Raw genomic sequence first — 21,560 nt, forward strand, 5'->3', positions numbered from 1 at the left:
AGAAGTTCAAATTCTGTAGGACAGAATCTTTCCTTGCCTCTTTCTAGCTTCTGGTGGGTTGCTGGCAATCCTTGGGTTTTGATGTCTGTTTTAGTTGTGACATGGTGTTCTTCGTGTCTGTCCATGTGTGTGTCACCTCCCATTCTTGTAAGGGTGTTTGAAGAGGTTATTAGTTAAGATGAAGCCAAACTGGTTAGAGTGGATCCTAACCTAGTTCTTCCAACACCAATGATGTCATGTTCACAGAATGTTCAGTTAAGAGACTTGACCATGTGCTTTGGGAAGGACACAATATGACCCATAATAGATGGTCTATAACTATGTAGCAGCAGGGAAGGCAAAGTCCTTGGGAAGGGTGGGTCTCTTGACTCTGGGGTAGGTGCCTTCGGCAGCCTGGCTGCCAGGTGCACACTGGCCTGCCATGTTAGAGTCCATGTGTAGTGAGCTTGTGGTCTGTTCTAATGGGGCTCAGGCAGCTTCCTGCTGTTCTTCCTGAAAATTAAGAGAGCTGAGAACACTTTCAGGTTGGCTGTGACTCCTGTTCAGACCTGGCCCATGCGCTCTCCTCTGGGCCTCACAATCCAGCTCCTCACTCACAGAGCACCCCCTTTTGGAAACCTTGTAGCCAGATTACTTCTAGGAATGGAAACTGGGGGTAAGGGTTCGGCGGAGCTAAACTCAGTCCTTTGCACCTCCAAGTTTGCAAGGAGGTGGTTCACCCTGGCTGAATTGGGGCAGTCTAGGAAGTGGCCTCCTTCTGGAATGTGAAACGGGAGGGGCCAGAAAGGATGCAGGTAAGCGCTCCTCTCTACCCTCGCTGGCACCTTGTCACCTTCGTTTTGGTAAAGCTCGTCTGCGCTCCCCCTGCCTTTCTCCATGGCTTCTTTCCACAGCTCCCCTAGAATGGAAAGGTGTCTTGTTCTCCTGACTGCTATGACCCACCACAGTAGGGGGTTCCCCTCTTCTTCCCATCTATTCCCTCCTATATGAAACCCTAGGATTTATTCCTGGAAATTTTCTTCCACATATTAAAGAAAGATAAGGGCATTTAGACAGAATTTCTCAAGAGATAGCCTGGGTCTTGCTACTAATTCCTGTTTTTGAAGCCTGAGATGCTATTAATTTCTACTACTCCTTGTTTTTGAAAATTTCCCCAGTCTTTCTCTTGCATTCTTTCTTGCACAAATCTTAATCTCCTTCCCTACCCTGCCCCCCCCCGACTGAGAGATGCCTCAAAAGATTGAGATAAAGATCATATTTTTAAATAGGCAAAAGAGAGAAGTATGTCCCTACTTTTCAAAGTACCTCCCCAATTACATGTGCAAAAGCTCTGCCTGAGAAAGGGGGTGGCACTCTTAAGGAACTAAAAGAAGCTTCCCTGGCCGGCAGGTAATAGAAAGAGAGGGCACCTGATGGGGGCAAGAGGTATAACAAGGTGTCACTGGGCGAGCACAGAACACCCTAAGGAAAGGCCCCTCCCAAGGTCTGGGGGGAGCAGGGGATGGGAGGCTGGTCAAGGCTGTGGTGGGCTCAGATAAGCTTTCTGAAAGTATCCCTGAGGAGAATGGACAGAAGAAGTTCAGTAAATGTGGCTGCAGGAGCCCAGGCAAGAGGCAACTGCTTGGAAGAGGTAAGAGCAGAAAAGATGGACGATCTCATAGAGGCAGAGTTTTGTGGGAGGCAAAGACAAGGGAAGACTCCAGGATGGTCTGGGATTTCCGGCTTGGTGACATGCAGATGCTGGTGCTTTCTTCTAAAACAAGAAACTCTTCACGTGGAGCAGGTTTCTGGATTGGGTAAGGTGATGGAGAGTACAACTGCGGACATTTTGAATATGACACCCCTGGCAGCCCTTCAAGGACAGATCCTCAGTAGCTGAAAATCAGTTTGCAGTATATTTCATGACGTGAGAACTTTTTAAAACAAATTTATTCTAAAACTTCACTCCCTACCTGTAGCCTTCTCCAAAAAAATCTGATTCAAACATCAAGTGAGGACACTGGCTTTCCTCCAGTTTGATTCTGGGGTTTGTAGCTGGCCAAATCTTATTCCTTCTGCCCTTGTGAATCAACACTCTACAAGCACCTGCACCCTCAGGTACGAGTTAGAAGATACACAAAGAAATGACATGAGAACCTACAAACCATGTTGGGTGAACTGAATCCATGTCCTCTTACCATGGAGAATAGAAACAAAAGCACTCTTTTATATGAAAAATATCATTTTAGTACCAGACACCAGGAATACCTTTAATAGGCAACTGGCCCTTTTCTCTACTAATTACTAAAAGGACTACAAATCAATTCATCTAAATCCAAAGCTCCCATTTTGTAGCTATCCAATTTAAGACTACTCTATAAAGTTTTTTTTCAAGGAGTTATTTTTTATTTATTTCTCTCCACCCCGTCCCCCCGAGTTGTGTGTCCATTCGCTGTGTGTATTCTTCTGTGACCGTTTCTATCCTTATCAGCAGCACCGGGAATCTGTGTTTCTTTTTGTTGCATCATCTTGTTGCTTCAGCTCTCTGTGTCTGCGGCACCATTCTTGGGCAGGCTGCACTTTCTTTCGCAATGGGCGGCTCTAAGGTCACCTTATTATTCTGTAGGTGTATGTTCTTAATCTAGTTTATTTTGGAGGCCATCCCAGGAGTTTACCATTCTCAAAGCTACTGGTTTACCCAAGTGTTCCAGGTTGTGCAGTGTTCCCCTCAAATGCTCTGAGAAGTCCTAACCCAGTACCTCAGAACGTGAGCTTATTTGGAAACAGGGTCATTACAGATGAAATGAGGCCAGACTGGAATAGGGTGGACCCCTAATCCAATATGACTGGGGTCTCTATAAGAGGAGAAGACACAGACACCACAGCAAGGCCATGGGATTGAAGTACTGCAAGGCCAGAAACCAAGGATCTCTGGCCACCACCAAAGGTCAGGAGAGATTCTTAGAACAGATCCTTTCCTAAAGACTTCAGGGGGGCATGGCCCTGCAAACACCTTGAATTTGGACCCCTAGTCTCCAGAAATGGGAGGCAGTAAGCTTCTTTTGTTTTAAGCCCTCATCCTACCCCGGTCTCCAGTTTGTGGTATTTTGTTGACAGCCTTGGGAAAAGAAGATAGCAGGTTCTTCTTTAATGGCCTCAAAGATGTTCATTTACTACCTCTGTTTTAACAGTTTTCAATCTAATCTATACTCATGGCAGCCACTTTTTAGTGTAAAGGGATCATGAGATCTCAAGTTAAATACCAAGTTCTCCAACTGTCTTAGAGTGGAGCTAGCATTATATTCTGGAAAGAATGGTAACCCTCCTGTGCAGCAGGGATGCGTTTCAGTGTTGGTGTTGTGAATTCTAGCACCCAGGCCTTGTCAGTACCCTAACCCAGCCAGAATGTACAAGGAATAAAGTTCTTGCCTGATGCACTTCAAAGACCAATTCCAGAGACATTGTGATTTCAAAGAAAGAGAGAGTTTGAACTTGAATTATTTGAACTGCAGTAATTCTGATAGTCTTATAGTATCCAGGTTTAGCAGGTTTTTGCTAATGAGTAATTGGGGTGGGGTTGGCTCCAGCTCCTTCATTAATAAACATCAAGGGGCTGTCTAGTGATCGTAAGACTTTAAAGTTGTAAAACAGGATAAGGAGTGGCTACAAAATGGGGGTTAGTCATAAGGTTTTGACAATCATAAGATAAAGGTTACAGTTTTACATATCAAGACATCTGGATTCTGGTGCAGAAAGTTTTAGTAATTTCAGGTATTTACTTTTATATTACACTAGAAGGTAAAAAGGCATCTATATAATGATTCAGTAATCATAATTATTTGTTAATTCTTAACCCTTGACTACAAACTCAATTAGCAGCCCACTCTTGCTGCACCCAGTTATTAATTGGGATTTTGCTATCAGGTTCATAGCTTCTCAGTAGTTTTCAAAAGCTCATCTGGGAAAGATGGTGTCCATGCACGGGTATTTGAAAAACATGCCATTCATCTATGTTTTTCTAGATGCTATAATATTCATTCCTGGGTTAAATCAGGTGTAGCAGTTTGATACGGTTATGAGTTCCAAAAATAGATATTGGGTTATGTTTGTAATCTGATCTGTACCTGGGCATGACTGAGTTATGATTAGGGCATTGAGTCCCCACCCCTGGGTGGGTGGGGACTCACAGATAAAGGGCATGGCAGAGAACAGAGCTGAGGGTTTCTGATGTTGGACTTTTGATGTTGGAGTTTGACGCTGAAGCCTTAAGCTGGAGCCCTGGGAAGTAAGCACACAGAGGAAAGAGAAGCCAATCCCAGGAAGGAAGGAACCTTGAAACCAGAGAAACGCACCTAGGAACATAGGAACCCAGGAAGCCTGGACCCTCACAGACATTGGCAGCCATCTTGCTCCAAATAGACTTTGATGAGGGAAGTAACTTAGGCTTTATGGCCTGGAATCTGTCAGTTCCTACCCCAAATAAATACCCTTTATAAAAACCAACCAATTTCTGGTATTTTACATCAGCACCTCTGTGGCTGACTAATACACCAGGCCACCTTGGATACTAAACCTAGTTATTAAAATGATTCACTTCTAAAATGAATCAACTTCACTGAGCTTCAGTTTCCAAAATGTAAAATGAAATTTCATTCTTTGAACTAACACTTGCTGCCCTGCTATACTCAAAACATTAGGACTACAAAATAAAACAAGACATAGCTCAAAGACTCTAAGGATCATTATTTATCTACAAAGACAAATAGGCCATCATAATTCTATGTGATAAATGCAAAAACAGAGATCCACACTGATACAGAACACAAAGAGGGACACCTAACACAGCCAGGGTGAGGGGAAGAGGAGAGGAGGGATGACAGGAGGATACTGAGACGAGACTCCTAGAAGAACAGCTCCTGCAACAGGATCAGTGTATTAGCAGGAATCAAAGGAGAGAAGGCCTGGGAGAGTGCTGTCAAGACTTTGAAACTATGCACCCTGATGAAGGGTAGATGGGTCAGCCACGGTGCCTTTGGCTGAAGCTCCAATCTGATTTAGTGACTATGAAAATGTAGGACCTCACAGAATGCAAGACTCAGAGATAGGGCAGACTCTGCAGCTGGTGGACTGGGAGCTCAATTAAGTCCTGGAGGACCCTCATCCTTCCTTCTTTTCAGTTCTGCCCTTCTCAAGGATGGCTTTCCAAGGGATGGGCCACCTCGTGGTCACAAGATGGCCCCAGCAGCTTCAACCTCACAGTAAGACATGAGGATGTCCTGAGGAACAGAGAGACTATCTTTCCCTGTGTCGCCTTCATAGGAGGGAGGACAATTTTCCAGAAGACCCTTGAAGATTTCCTCTCCTGCATAAAATCCTGGCCTTGGGCTCTTGTCCATTTGAAAATGCAGATGTAGCAGGGCCCTTGGGATCCCCACTGCATGCTTAGTGCAACCATCGGGGAGCCGTCTATTTTGGAGGGTCAACCTCACACCTGGCTACGGTGGTGGTATGAGATCAAGCCAGCTGACTTGAAAGAAGGCACTCTTTCTTCTGGGGAGCTTTCATTTACCAAATTAAAAAAAAATAATCTCTCCACTCCCTTACCTTGATGAGATATTTTCTTTACTTCAATGTCTAGGCTATTGGAGAATGATCAAATCGTATCAAACTAGTTCATTCTACAGCCTAGCTTAAGCATTTCAAACCAAACTTACCAAAATCAACTAGTTTAACTCCACCTTCAGTAGTCAATAGGATGTTATTTCCTTTTACATCTCGGTGGATAGTTTTGTTGTTATGCAAATGATGAAGTCCCTAGAAGGTGGGGAATTTATAATGACTTTTAATGAAAGCATCAAACAAAAAAACAATTTTTCAGATGGATGCATTTGAGCAAAACCAATAAGAAACAGATGTTAAAGTTAACACAAACATTTGAAAGGGTTTCACATAGAGTCAAACCACAGGGCATCATTTCCATTTTGAACTCAAAATGGAAAAAAGTCACAAAACCAGAGCAGTCCCCTTAGCGTTTATCAGATATTTTATTTAAAGAGGGGCATAAGCTGGCAATTTAAAGAGGAAATTCACATAGGAAATATGTATGATTACAAAGTATGAGATAGAATCAGGTTGCCATTTATTTGGACCATCCTGAGAGCTGCAAGAAATAGTAGAAATTTAGTAATAACCTCAAAATCCAAAAATAGATGTTTTTGTAAACCCATAGAATGTGGGGAGAGCAGTTTACAAAATTGTATGTATACTATATTACACACACACACAAACCCACACATATATTTATACTTGCGTAAACACAGAAAAAACCTGAAAGGGTATTTAACATTGATGTTCCTTATCTTTGGATAATAATAAGATGCATTATGAATTTATTTTATTCTTGTTGCTTATCTATGCTTTTTGTCTACAATTTTATGTATCTCTTGTGAAAGAAATAAAAATGTACTATTCAAAAGGAGAAAGAAGTCCTGATCTCAGTAGAAGAAAACATTGCATGTATTCATTTGAAATAATGGCCAGTAAAGACCTAATTACCAGCAAAAAAAACAAAACAAACCACATTCTCTGCATTCATCATTATCACAACCTCAGAAACACACTTAGGAGATGAGAATTCCAGGTTCTGTTGATACAAGGAGGTGAGATTTCTAACGGAGAAAGGAATTAGTTTTGCTAAACATTCCACAGCTTGCATTCACTCTTGCATCAATAAATGCTGATGTAATCATAGTTATATAAGTAGGATCTACATTTTTTTATTTAACTAAAACTGTCTCATAATTAACGTACAGACAACTTAAGCTACTTTACCTTCAGTGCTTCGTGCAAAATATAGGCAATTATCGGCTCGCTCATCCTTTCGCCCCTCTTCAGAAATCCTTTCACCAGGTCAGTCACTGACCCTCCATTGCACAGCTGGACAAGAATATTTCAAGATGGATATTAAAACGGATATGACATTTTAAAATCTTGCTGTAAAAGGTTTTTTGTAACATTAAATTTTTTTTTCAATTTGCAGTTTCAACATATAAACTTGTATTTGGGTACGATGAATTATGGGAACACAATGTTATAGGAATTAATTTTTAGAGAAGAATTTGGAGCAGCACTGAGCTTGATTTTTCCAGTTACTGCCAAATTTTAGGTTCGAAGGCTCACACACATTATTGAGTCCTAAGAGTTTTAATTAACAATAAAATAGATTCTATGACCTCACTAGACAACTATACACTATCTTATAGGTACAGTAATTTTAAAGCATGTTTCTCTTCTGCAAAGGGGAGTTTTTCACATCTGGGTTCCCCAAAGTTAGGTGGCATTAAAACCCACAGAAAACGTTCAAAGGCGCCACATGTTTGCCAAATAGCAACCCTGGCCACAGATACTGTTGGTGGTAGTGGCAGAGGAGTGGGAGACAAATGAACCCAAACAAGGTCCCAAGGAAGCTTGGAACCCAGGATCTCGAGCCCGGCTCCTGGCCCATGAGCCTCTGCTGCACCCTTGCCCTTCTCAAGGGCACGTGTCCAGGGCTTCCTGCCTCACCCTGATCTACTGGACCTCTGTTCTGCTCGCCTTCCACACCCACCGCCAGGGCCTAGGAATTAAAAGCCATCACATCCCTGACTCTTTTCTAGCTCAAATGCAGGCAGAAAAAGGAGGTATGGGGAAGTACATGCCTGGCATCCTGTTTGAAATTTTTTTTTTTCCATCACTTTCTTTTTTTTTTTTAAGATTTATTATTTATTTATTTAATTCCCCTCCCCTCCCCCAGTTGTCTGTTTTCTGTGTCTTTTTGCTGCGTCTTGTTTCTTTGTCTGCTTCTGTTGTCGTCAGCGGCACGGGAAGTGTGGGCGGCGCCATTCCTGGGCAGGCTGCACTTTCTTTCGCGCTGGGCGGCTCTCCTTATGGGGCGCACTCCTTGCGCGTGGGGCTCCCCTACGCAGGGGACACCCCTGCGTGGCACAGCACTCCTTTGCGCGCATCAGCACTGCGCATGGGCCAGCTCCACACGGGTCAAAGAGGCCCGGGGTTTGAACCGCGGACCTCCCATGTGGTAGACGGACGCCCTAACCACTGGGCCAAAGTCCGTTTCCCTGTTTGAAATATTGAACATATTTACTCCCCCACTTTTTTCCTAACCTGGTCATTAGATGTCATTGGATGCCTGAATACTTCTGACACATTAGGGATTAGCCAATAATAGCCAGGCTTTCTGAGCACTTCCTCTGTCCAGACACACAGCTGATCTATTTGCATGGATTATCTCTAAGTCTCACCACTCTCTGAAGTAGGTAGTACCATCTCCATGAATAAAGATGGGGAAACTGAGGCACGAAATGCTTAAGTAATTTGTAAAGGTCACACAGTCATGGGATTGCTAAGAAATGATCATGGACTGTGGGAAAAAGGGTTTCACCTGCTCTATCGTAGATGTTGCAGTTGTTAGATGTTCCAGTTATTTCCTATTATAGATGATGTTGCAACTCTAATAGCAAATAGCTGCTTGGTAGTTCCCAATAAATACAAGGTGGAAACTAGGGTCGAGGCTCTCAGTTCCAGAAGCTGTGAGTCTCCTGGTCCCATCTTTATCTCCTCTCTTGTGTGTCTCTCTCTGTCCTTTATTTCGTAAAGCTCTGCATTGCTTCCCTTGGAGCAAACCTATCGCTAAGCTGATTGCAGCAACTGGTGCCCAACATGGGGCATGAAGGGAAGAAGGATTGCCTCCAGCAAAACGAAAGTTGGTGTAACAGCGCAGAGCCCCAAGTGGTGTGGAAAGCCTTCAAAATCCTCGAGGGTTTGCTTGTGTTTCCCCAGGAGATGGAGGGCATCCTGTGTGGGTACCAGCTTGTCAGATAAAGCCATACCATGAACGACAAGTGACAGCAAAAGTTCCTGTGGAGGGCACTTGGCCCAGTGGTTAGGGTGTCCGTCTACCACATGGGAGGTCCGCAGTTCCAACCCCGGGCCTCCCTGATCCGTGTGGAGCTGGCCCACGTGCAGTGCTGCTGCGCGCAAGGAGTGCCGTGCCATGCAGGGGTGTCCCCCACATAGGGGAGTCCCATGAGCAAGGAGTGTGCCCCGTAAGGAGAGCCGCCCAGTGCGAAAGAAAGTGCACCCTGCCCAGGAATGGTGTCATACACACGGAGAGTTGACACAACAAGATGACGCAACAAAAAGAAACACAGATTCCCATGCCGCTGATAAGGATAGAAGCAGACACAGAACACACAGCGAATGGACACAGATAGGAGACAACTGGAGGGGCAGAGGGGAGAGAAATTTTTTTTTCAAATCTTAAATAAAAAAAGCTCCTGTGGAGCCCAGAACCTCCGCTCATGCAGATGGAGAGATGGACGCTGGACACTGCATGGCTGGGTCTCATTCTGAAGACTAGAATGGCTTTACCTCAAAGTATCTAAACTACAGAACTTGTTCAAGCATGGCATCATGATGCAAGTATGGCTTGGGGACAGAAAGAGATTAAGAAAGAAATTGAGAGGAGGAAAACTGGAAAAGAAATGGTGAATTATAAAAGGAAGCAATGAAGAAATTCTAGATTAATAGATTTGAAACTGCTTTTGTGTTTGTCTGTTTGTTCAATGTCAATGTGTGTGTTGTAATTGTTTCAGTGTGTGAAAAAGAAAAAGAGAAGGGTGAGTGCCCAGAAAGAGAAAAAATAAAGAAAAAAGGAAGGAAGGGAAAAATAGGAGAAATAGTAAGTAAAAGGGAAAAAAAGAAAGAGGAAAGGAAGGAAAAAAGAAAAAGGAGAAAGGAAGGAAAAAAGAGAAAGGAGAAAGGAAGGAAAAGAGGAAGGAAAAAAGAAAGAAGAGAGGAAGGAAAAAAGAAAAAAAGAGAGAGAAAGGAAGGAAAAAAGAGAAAGGACAGAAAAAAGAAAAGAGAAAGGATGGAAAAAAGAAAAGAGAAAGGAAGGAAAAAAGAAAAGGAAGGAAGGACAAACGAAAAAGAAAGAAAGGGGAAAAAGAAGAGAGAGAATGAGAGGAAGGAAGGAAAAAGAGAAGAAGGAAAAAACGGAAAAAGAAAAGGGGAGAAAGAAAAAAACAGAAGAGAGAAAGGAAGGATAAAATGAAAGATGTAAAAGTTAAATGAACATTGAAAAAAGTAAAAAGTTTGTGGGAATGCTAACTGAAATGTTTTAAGGTGTAGTTTGTCACAATATAAAATGAGATGTAGAAGTTAAAAGAATATTGAAAAGGTAAAAGGTTTGTGGGAATGCTAACTGAAATTTAAGGTGTATTTTGTCTTAAAATAAAATGGCTAATGATATGCGGGACAGAACTAGTTTGCATATAGCAAGTTGAAAAGTATTGTGGTAGCATTCAGTGAAATGTGTTTTATAAAAGCAAAACAAGCCTGAATGAATACAAAAAGTGCAAAAACTGTGTGAAAAGGTCAGCAATGGACTTTTGCAGTTCTTCAAGGCTTTCTGCCCTTGCCTGATGGCAATGAATCTGGCTGCATAGAAGAAACCTGTGGCAGTGACCCTACTAAGACACATCAGAGACAATGGTATTTTAAGGGCCTGGAAGAGGCAAACAGTTGGGACAAGCTGTAAGGTCCCTGCTGCTTAATCAAATTCTTAAATATTTGGGTAAGACAAAACTATACTCTCTGCTGTATTTGATACATGCAATGTTTTCTCATGTTGATGGAGTTTGTAATGACTTAGCCTGTGAATTGGATGTGGCCAGTGCTAATATCAGTACTGGCCTATATAGCCCTACTGGTTAGGAACCTTAAGCCCATTAGAAATGAAAGTCTATTTATTAAATGTCTGTTAGTTGGAAGTCTTATTGTTGTTGCAGTTATGGATTATGTATAAAATGCTTGAATACTAATCAGAACTTTAATAATGAAGCATATTGTGTACTTAAGTGATTTGATGACCTGTGATATATAAATGTACCTTGTTGAATATATTGAGAAAAAATTTAATGAGTATTGTTCAAACCTAAAAGTGAAAATATCATACAGAAAGCTTTGTAAATCAATGAAACATATTTGTGCAAACTTAGCAAAAACAAAAAGGGGGAAAAGTGGGAAAAAGAGTTTCACCTGTTCTATTGTAGATGTTGTCTTATTGTAGATGTTGCCGTTGTTCCTATTATTGTAGATGATGTTGCAGTTCTAATAGCAAACAGCTGCTTGGTAGTTCCCAAGGTGAAAACTAGGGTCGAGGCTCTCAGTTCCAGAAGCTGTGAGTCCCCTGGTCCCATCTTTATCTCCTCTCTTGTGTCTCTCTCTCCCTGTCCTTTATTTCACAAAGTTCTGCATTGCTTTCCTTGAAGCAAACCTGTCCCTAAGCTGATTGCAGCAACGGACAGTCTGATGCTAGAACTTTCTCTCTGATCCACTGCTCCATGACTCACCAGAAGCCTTTGTGGAAATACTGTTTCTCTAAAAACATAGTTTATGATCTAAACAAGCTCTACAATTGAATCCCATTTATCCCCGGGGTCCTTCTACATTGGCAGAGAACTTCAGTTATACAGGAGTTGGTGCAGCCCTAGCACTCCAGGACCTGCATTTTCTTCTGTATCAGAAAGGGGAACATCGTGTTGGCAGGATGGCAGACTATGGTGGCACAAATGGGTCAGATGCCTCCCATGTGCCCAGAATGATCGGTCCACAAAATTGCTCAAAACGGACTGAAGAGAAATTCAGCGCCTTGTAAGGCACTTACTTTAAGGAACCTAGAGTTTAGGACGAGTTTTAAAATTCCTAAAAAACCATTGCAGAGAGACTAAACTACTGGTCCTATTTCTCCCAAGTGTGGCATCTCCATGGTTGCATCTCCTGCAGTTGACGTTACAGGGTGGATAAGGGAACGCTAAAGGATGTGCAGGAAATAAAACACGAGATGGGAAGAGCTAATGCAGCCACACGATGTGCACTCAAAAGTTCAAAATTCACTTCCTGCTATCTATTTTTATTTGAAACACAGCTATTATTTTCCACCTAGTAAAGATTAGCATATAGGATACTTTGAACTATACACTTCACTTTCTTCTAAAGTAAGGAATATTGAGGTGCAATTTACATGCAATAAAATTCACCCACTTTAACGCACAGTTTGAAGAGTTTTGACAAACCCATTAGTCAGTTAACACAATCAACACAGAGAAAAAAATGTATCATGCAAAATCATACCCCCTGTTTCTTTGTAGTCAAACCCCTCCACCAGCCATGGCAATCACTGATATGTCTTCTGGCCCTCTAGCTTTGCCTCTGCAAGACTGTCATTTAAATTGAATCACAAAGTGCGTGGCCAGGTGAGGCTGGCTTCTTCCACTCAGCTAATGAATTTGAGATTCATTCATACAGTTGAGCCTGTCAGCAGTTCATTCCTTTTTCAATACCAAGTGTGCCATTAAATGAATGAACAAGTTTGTTTATCCATTCACTAACTGAAGGACATTTGAGTAGTTTCCGAATTTTAAATAAAATCTCTATAAACATTGGCATGCAGAGTTTTAAATGAATATCAGTTTTCATTTCTCTTGGGTAAACACTTTGGAGAGGGAAAAATAGGATGTTTCCTCTGTTTAACCCAAGCATCTGCCAAACTGTTTCCCACAGTAGCCATCCCATGTTGCCATCCTCCTGGCAAATGTAGGAGAGTTCCAGAAGCTTCACATCCTCGTCAGCACTGAGTATTGTCAGGACTTTTTTAGCCATTCTAAATGGTATTGGTGTCTCATGGCGGCTTTAATTTGCATTTCCCTGATCACCAATAATTTTGACCATCTTATTTTACCAACATATATTTTCTTTGGTGAGGTGTCCGAAACCTTTTGTCTGGTTTTTTTTTTAACTGATTGCTTTTTTATTAAGGAGTTTTGAGCATTCTTTATATATTCTGGATTCAAGTCCTTTATCAGAGAGGTTTTTCTGTAAATAATTCTCCCAGTCTGCGGCTTGCCTTTTTATTTTAACAGTGTCTATTAAAGAGCAGAAGATACAAATTTATGAATTACTTTATGGAATGTGCTTTTGAATATCTTTGCCTGACCTAAGGTCACACATTTTTTTCCCTAGCGTTTCTTTAGGAAGTTTTCAGGTTTCAGGTTTTACAAGGCCATGAGCCACTTAAAAAAAAAATTTTTTTTTTTTGAGGTATCAGTAACCAAGGATTGAAATTAGGATCTTGTATGTGGGAAGCTGGTGCTTAAGCACTGAGCCATATCAGTCCTCCTGAGTTTGTTTGTTTTGCTTGTTGTTGTTGTTTTTAGGAGGCACCAGGAACCAAACCTGGGCCCTCCCATGTGGGAAGCAGGCGCTCAATTGCTTGAGCCACATCTGCTCCCATGCTCCCATTTAGAATTAATATTTGTATATGCTCTGAGGTGGGGGTTTTATATGGATGTGTTTTTATTCCAACACAGTGTTCTATTAGTCAAAAGTGTGCAAGAAATAGAAGATATATTTCTGAATTGAGTTTAAAATTAGTTGCCAACAGCAAGGATATATTAAAAGGAACCTAAAATAATAGTGAAGGATCATAGAACATTAATTCCATATACTATGGAAATAAAGTACCCCTTATATTGTCTTCTCAGAAACTAATTATTCTAATCATGTTGGATTTTATTTCCAATATATTTTGACATAATCAAAGTACTAATACAGAAAATATTCCTGATATACAAACATTTTCACTGTAATGGCATTTATGGTTAGGAAAATTGATGTATGGAAATTGATGTATGGAAGACTCATGGTTTATTCCTTTCTATTCAACAAATATTCGTGGAATTATTACTATATGAAAAGCATTGAGAAGGAGCTAATGTGAATCAAAGATGACTAAACCAGCTTCTGCTCTTGAGAGGCTTAAAACACAGCTGGAACAGTGGTTTTTTAATGGAGGGCGATTTTGCCCCCTAGGGACGTTTGGGAATGTTGGAGACCTTGTTGATGTCAAGACTGGGGGCCAGGTATGCTGGGAAACATCTAAGAATGCACAGTACTGCCCCCAGCAACGAAGAATTATCCAGCCCCAAAGGCCCAAAGAGCCAAGTTTAAAAAAGCTGAGCTAGAATACATATATATATGTGTGTGTGTGTGTGTTTATAAATATAAATAGAAACCAGTTACCTAGATTATGCATCAGATCCTGAAGCATAAGTATGTGAGTAAAGGAATTATCTAGAAATTAGTCCAAAATTTCATCAGAGATTAGTAACATTGAGTTGGAATGGAAAATTAATGACTCTGCTGTCACATATGTTAACAATGGCTTTCTCTAGGTTGTTTTTGGTGTTCTTAATCTGGTTATGGTATCTTCTGCAATATAGAAATGTCCTTTTTTTGATGGGGTGGGGGATTCAAGTTTATGTTTTTTATTTATGTTCACTGGGTTTTTTTGCTTTTGTCGTGATTAGGAGAAGGCTTTTCTCCAAACTAAGAAACTTAAAATATTTTCCTATGTTTTCTTTTGATAATCTTATCATTACTATATTTTATTGACTTGTAACTTTTTAAATGTATATTAGGGTATGAAGTAACATTATATTGTGGCAAATAGTTATACACTTTTGCTTTATCATATACTAAAATTCCAGTGAATACATAATTGAGGGCTAAGAATTAACAAATGATTATGATTTCTCAATCATTATATAGAAACATTGTTCTTACTTTCCCAGTATATTATAGAAGAGCCAAAAGTTAATACCTGAGATTACTGAGAATGGCTAGACCAACCTCACCCTTGGGTATTCCTAGTCTTGAGATGTGAGCCACTCCACCCCATCCTGTTTGAATCCATAAAAATCAGGCTACATAAACGGTACGTCTGATGATTTAAAGGTGTTTATACCCCAGAAAAGCATGTTCTTAAATTTAACCCATCCCTGTAGGTATGAACCCATTTTAAGTAGTTTTTTAATGAGGTTACTTTGGTTAAGGTTTTAATCCTATTACATGAGACCTTTATATGAGAACGAAATTTGGACAGAAAGAAAGAAAAACCCAGAGGGAACAGCCAGAAGCTCAAATCAAGGGAACCCAGAAGAGAAGGGAGAGACCAGGAGACGCCACCATGTGTCACGCCAAGGACAGAGGACTGCCAGCAGCCAGCCGCAGAACGCCACCGTCTTTGGGAAGAAAGCATTGCTTTGATGATCCCTTGATTTTGCCTTGATTTGGACTTTTTCCCCGCCTCAAAAAAATGAGCGAATAAATTCCTACTGATTAACCCAACTCAATTCATGGTATTTGCTTAAGCAGCCTAGAAAACTAAAACAATATGGAAAAAAATTATAGCCAAACATTCCCGGGCAATGCACTAGGAGAAAGAGGCCATGATGACAGTTTGAACACATCAAAAATACCGACCACAATTACCAACCACAAGAATGGCACCTGATTATCAAAGGGCTAGTCTCCCAAACCTATCTGAAATTAGACTCTTAGAAATCTAAAGCAAATAAACCGCCTCCTTGTAGCCCATCAAATTCAAATTTTGCTGCTTGAATACAATTTCACCTGATAAATTCCCTAAGAAGGCTATTAGTTACCTGAGCAATTCAATTAAGATAATGATTTCCTGCATCTGGTCTATTATTAGTTTATATGCTAATCTACATTAGCTAAGAATTTCTTACAAATAATAAAATGCAATCTTAGGGGCTTTATGACTTCACTTCTATTTCCAATAAATGCAGCCACTTACTTTTTTCAAGATAAAAGGTACTTAAAAAACATAAACTCAAAATAATTTATCTGAGCTTAACACATGGAAGGAACAGAATAAATTATGAAAGTCAGGTATTCAGTTTTTTCTCATAGATAACAGTGCTTGAAAATATCAGAAGCCTTATTTCCTTTACGTTTTTCTACAATACTGTTTTTTTCTATGTGACTGCTAATGATACACAAACAAAATTTGCTTTTAGAAGTGTTATTTAAAAACATCCCAATATTTGCAGCTTTTAAAATACTCAATTTCTGATACTTAGGTTTCATTAGAAATCCATGGCCAGTTTGTCCATGTGCACTTTGTCATTTATTTGCCAGTGTTTGATCAAATAATTAGTGCTGGCTGGATTTTCTGTTTAACAGAAAGCATATGGTGCCTCTTACCTGAAGGCGGGGATGGAGCTTCGGCCTCCAGCTCCCGGTCCTGCTGTCTCACTGGCGAGGGGCAGAGCTGTCCTTATCTCTGCCCAGCAGACCTCCCATCAGCCCCTCCCTTGGGAGCGGCTGGTCTGTTCTCAATCCTCAGACGGGCCTCAGCCCCTCCAGGTCTCAACCACCACCCTGGGAAAGGATAACTACAGTCCAAAGACCGAAACTAATTCTCATTTAGAAACCAGAAGGTTTGGGAGAGCAAGGGTAGGAAGGAAGAAAGGAAGGAAGGAAGGAAGGAAAGGTAGGGAAGGAGGTAAAAGAAAGATGGAAGGAAGGAAGGAGAGAAGGAGGGACAGATGGAGGGAGGGAGGGAGACTTTACAATTGCAATGCGTCTCAGTTTGCCAGAGCGGCTTTGACAAATAGCACCAAGCGGGCTGGTTTCAACAACGGGGATTTATTGGCTCACGTTTTGAGGATAGAAGCAGTGCAAATCCAAGCATCACCGAGGTTTGCTTTCTGCCTGAATACTGCCGTGTTTTGGTGCTGGCCGCCCACAACCCTTGGGGTACCCTGGCCTGCCCCCCTCTGCCTCCCCTCGCATGGCGAGGCCCTCTCCTGGCTGCGTCTGCTCCTCCTGCTGCCTTTTCTTTGGAGGCCTCCAGGAGTCCGGGCTAAGACCCAGCCTGCTTCAGCCACATCTTGACTAGAAATCCCTTCCTCAGAAGGTCCTGTTCACCAGGGCTCACACCCACAGGCACGCGGATTCAGATCCAGAGCACGGGTTCACCGGGGTTCAGAATTCAGTCGCCCACAGCAAGGGAGACGCAACACTGAGCTCAGGGACAGATCCCTCGCCCCACCCCTCCACTGAAAAGTACAAAGACTCGCCATGCCATATTTCAGGCTGGAGATCTCGTTCTCTCTCTGGGCGTCGTGGTGAGATGAGGAACAGAGAGGGGAAATGTCCTTCCCTTCTGTGCAACTATTTTGCAATGAACACAAACCTAATGCTATTAATTTCTAGCATTTATGGCTCTATATGTTAGAGGGCGTCAGTATGAATCTAGTCTCTTGCCCTGCAAAATCCCCTAATTCCCGTTTTATATGGCTGGAAAATCCCACGTTTTATTCCTTTTTTCAGGCTTTCATTCATTTAAATAGTTAAGCCACACTGAAGAAGACGGGGTTAGGGACAGAAGTCACAAATGACATATAAAAATCAATAAATTCTTATTATTTTCCACATGGACCCTGAATGGAGGAATCACCTCCTCTCGGACTCACCCATACCTGCACACTCGTTCCCTATAGGCAACAGGGGGATTTTTTTTAACTCTGGCCACTGCCTATACAGAAGGGATGGCTAATTTTCAGAATAAATCATGATTTTCTTAAGGGAACTTCAAGATGAGTTAAGTTAAAATGGCAAAGAAAGGCAGAGTGGAATATATAGCAATCATGGAAATTACTTAACAGACTGTAGGTACTCAGTGTGGATAAGCCACAGATTAATTTGTGGCTGAAAATCTTCCTAAAAAACTCAAAAATAAGATTATATTGTGAACCCTGTAATTCCTCATTTAATGTAGTGAAAATTCTGATAAGCTCCTGGATGAAATTTACTCCTGCTCAACTAGCACAAGATGCCTTTCCTATATAAAGGAAAGTAGCAAAAAATGCTAGTAGTATAAGTTTGTTTTTAAATGAATATGAAGGGTTAAAATAAGTAAAGTGAAAAGCAAATGGAGACAATAGGTGCCCATTTTTAAAGTGACAAATGACCTTATACCTTGTTTCCCTTTAAAAAGAAATGCATCCAGGTGAATGAATTATGACATACATAGGCTGTGCAAAATTTAAACCACCGAACTAAAAGGGGGATTTACAATAGGAGACTGAAAAACCCTTAAGTATAGCCTTGAAACACTTTGCTCTAATAGACCCTTAATGTCCTTTAATCGAACAAAATTGAAGCGTAATTTTCCTAAACCAAAGCTACGCTAATTAAGTAACAGAGCAACACTAAAAATGAATTCTCTACCCAGGCTGTAGCGAAACATTAAAAAAAGCCTAAACCACAATGGATGCTATTCTATAAAGGGCTTATTACTATTAATTTCCACAGACAGGCTTGTAGTTTTCTACTTGCCATTTGAAATATATTCTGCTTTACTGTGTTAGGAGAGGATATGAGATTTTTACAAATTTCTGAAAAATGACTGCTAATTTCTAGAATTAGCATTTCTGATTTTTGCTGGTTTTTGTTTATTCTAAGAATGCTCTAAAGCCCTTTGCTTGGTCCTACCATATTCTATGTGAGGACACAAAAGGCGAAACTCTTAGTTTCTAATTCTCATTCTTGTTTTACATTTGCTTATATTATAAAAGTGCTATGCACATTCATATTTGAGCCTTTATGTTGAAAAACCTTTTCATTAATCTTGGCCAAATACCTACAAGTGAAACTTCAGGATCATATGGTAGGTTTATGTGTGCTTTTTAAGATGCTGCCATACTGTTTCTAACGTAACTGGACCATTTTACACATCCACAATGTGTGAAAGTTCAATTTGCTCTACAACTTCACCAATACTTGGTATTTCAGCTGTTTTATTTTTGGTCATTCTAGTGGGTCTGTGGTAGTATCTCATTGCGGTTTTTATTTGGAATTCTCTGACTAAAGATGTTGAACACCTTTTCATATGTATTATTTTGCCAAGTGTTCAAATTTTGTTAAGTTGGTTTTAATTGGTTAAATACACTTTATAAGGTGAAATTTTCAACTCTTCCTGGTATGCTGACAGTGTTAACATAAATGGGTGCTGGGTTTTGGTACATGTTTTTCATGATTTTTGTAACTTTGATTTTGTTAATGTAATGAATTCCTTTGATTGATTTTTTTTCCTTTTTTTTAATTAGAGGGTTGTTGTTTCACAGAAAATCTTGCAAGAAATACAGGATTCCTATATATGACTCTTTTATTAACACCTTGTACTGTTGTGGTATATTTGTTATGAATAATGAAAGCACATTTTTCAAGTTGTACTGTTAACTGTCATCTATGTTTTAACTTTGGGTTTACTCTTTGAGTTGTGTAGGTCCTTTAATTTTTTATTAGAGAAGTTGTGGGTTTACAGAACAATCATACATAAAATACAGGATTCTCATATGCCTTCCTACTGTTAACATCTTGCACTCGTGTGGTATATTTGTTACAACAGATGATAGCACATTTTTATAATACAACTATTAACTATAATCCATGATTTAACTTCGGGTTCACTGTTTGTGGAATATAGATTCATGGATTTTTTTTCCTTATTTTTATTCTGTTTCCGTATACAATCTAACATTTCCCTTTTTAATCATATTCAGAAATATATTTCAGTGATTTTAATTATGATCACAATATTGAGCGATCATCACCAATATCCTACATCCCAAATAGAAACGCTATACATTTTAAGTCTTATCTCCCTATTCCTTATCTTTTCTCTGTCCCCTGGTAACCTCTATTCTAGATTCTGACTCAATGAGTTTGCTTATTCTAATTGCTTCAAAATCAGTGAGATCATGTGATATTTGTCCTTTTGTGTCTCACTTATTTCATTCAACATGATGACTTCAAGGTTCATCCATGTTGTGTCATGTATCAGGACTTTTTACAGATGAATATGTATATATGCGTGTATATCACATTTTAAAAATCCATTTATTGGTCGATAGTCACTTGGGTTGCTTCCAACTTTGGGCAATTTTGAAAAATGCCACTATGAACACTGATGTACAAATATCTGTTCCAGTCCCTACTTTCAAGTTTTTTGGGTATAAAAGAAATAGGATTTCCAGATCATATGGTAATTCTATACTTAATTTTCTTAGGAGCTGCCAAACTCTTCCACAGTGGCTGCACCATTTTATATTCACACCAGCAATGAATGAGCATTCCTATTTCTTCACATTCCCTCCAACACATGCTCTTTTCTTTTCTTTTTGTTTTTAATAGTAGCCATTCTTGTGGGTATGAAATGGTATATCATTGTGGTTGTGATTTGCATTTCCCTAATAGCTAATCATGTTGAGCATCTTTTCATGTGCTTTTTGGCTATATGTATATCTTCTTTAGAGAAATGTTACTTAAGTCTTTTGCCCGTTTTTTTAGGAGGTATCAGGGATAGAACCTGGGACCCTGTACATCAGAAGCATGTGTTCAACCACTGAGCTACACCTGTTCCACTTTTTGCCCATTTTAGAATAGGTATTTGTCTTTTTGTTGTTGCATTGAAGGGTCTCTTTATATATTCTTGATAGTAAACCTTTATCAGATATGTGACTTCCAAATATGTTCTCCCATTGTATAGGTTGTCATTTTATTGTCATGATAAAATCTTTTGATGCTCAGAAGTTTTTTTATGTTGCTGAGGCTTCATTTATCTTTTATTTTTCTTTCGTTGCTTGCGCTTTGGGTGTAAATTCTAAGAAAACATTGCCTTACACAAGGTCCTGTAAATGTTTCCTATTTGTTCTTCTACAAGTTTTATAGTTGTACTCTTATATATAAGTCTTTGATCCATTTTGAGTTGATTTTTTATATGGTGTGAGGTAGGGGTCCACCTTCATCCTTTGCATATCATTTCCTTTCCCATTATGTTCATGTTTTCCTTTAAATCCTTGAATATATTTATAATGGCTGTTTTAATTCCTGTTATGGCCTGTTATTTCTGGGTCTGTTTTTATTGAGTGATTTTTCTTCTGATAATGGGTCACTTCTCCTACTTCTTTACCTATCTGGTAATTTTTTAAATTTGATGTTGGACATAATTAATGTTACATTATTGAAATGTCTGGATTTTGTTGTCTTCTCTTAATGAATGTTCAATTTTATTTTGGCAGGCAATTAATATACTTGTGAGTCCACCTGAATCTTTCAAGGCTTGTTTTTAAGTATGATAAGGGTAGGTCTATTGTAGGTCATATTCTAACACTTGTTTAGTCTTTCCTCTAATGTGTAGCCTTTCTGGAAACCCCTATACAAATTTCTAGATCTTTGTTTCTGCATAGCTCCCTCTTCTCTGCAAATTCCAGCCACCTCTGTCTTTCTAATCTTTTCAGTTCAGCAAGTTTGCTGGGTTCTCTTTGAGTATACACTCCTCATGTGGGTGGTCAGGAAATTGGCTCCAGGGATAAGGAAAGGTGTTTGTATTATTTACCTGATTTATTCCTTTTCTGACCTAAACACTTATGCGTGCTTATACACACATTCACATGCAAAATGGCAGGTCCTTTTATTTTATTCACCTAGTATGGAAGGCACCTTTTTCAGAATGTGACCTTTTTTACTTAATTTCAGTAAAACATATTAATTATCACATTCTTCATTACAATAGAATACTGATAAGATATTAATAAGAAATGACAGCATCACCTACTGTATGTTTACTTTTTTAATATGTGTGGTGGTTTGAT

At 39.9% G+C, this 21,560-nt stretch overlaps 1 protein-coding gene across 1 annotated transcript in view; it reads right to left on the reverse strand.

Moving 5' to 3' along the window:
• MYO3A (myosin IIIA) overlaps nucleotides 1–21,560 on the reverse strand; it is a 227,632-nt gene that overhangs the window by 176,607 nt on the left and 29,465 nt on the right. Inside the window, exons 5-6 of the mRNA XM_058297804.2 lie at nucleotides 6,811–6,915; nucleotides 5,694–5,793 (exon numbers count right to left, since the gene is read on the reverse strand). Of these exons, the coding sequence (XP_058153787.1) occupies nucleotides 5,694–5,793; nucleotides 6,811–6,915 (205 nt within the window). The remainder of the gene's footprint in view (nucleotides 1–5,693; nucleotides 5,794–6,810; nucleotides 6,916–21,560) is intronic.

This window comes from Dasypus novemcinctus, chromosome 5 (genome assembly GCF_030445035.2).
Source record: "Dasypus novemcinctus isolate mDasNov1 chromosome 5, mDasNov1.1.hap2, whole genome shotgun sequence".
Taxonomy (NCBI): Eukaryota; Metazoa; Chordata; class Mammalia; order Cingulata; family Dasypodidae; genus Dasypus; species Dasypus novemcinctus.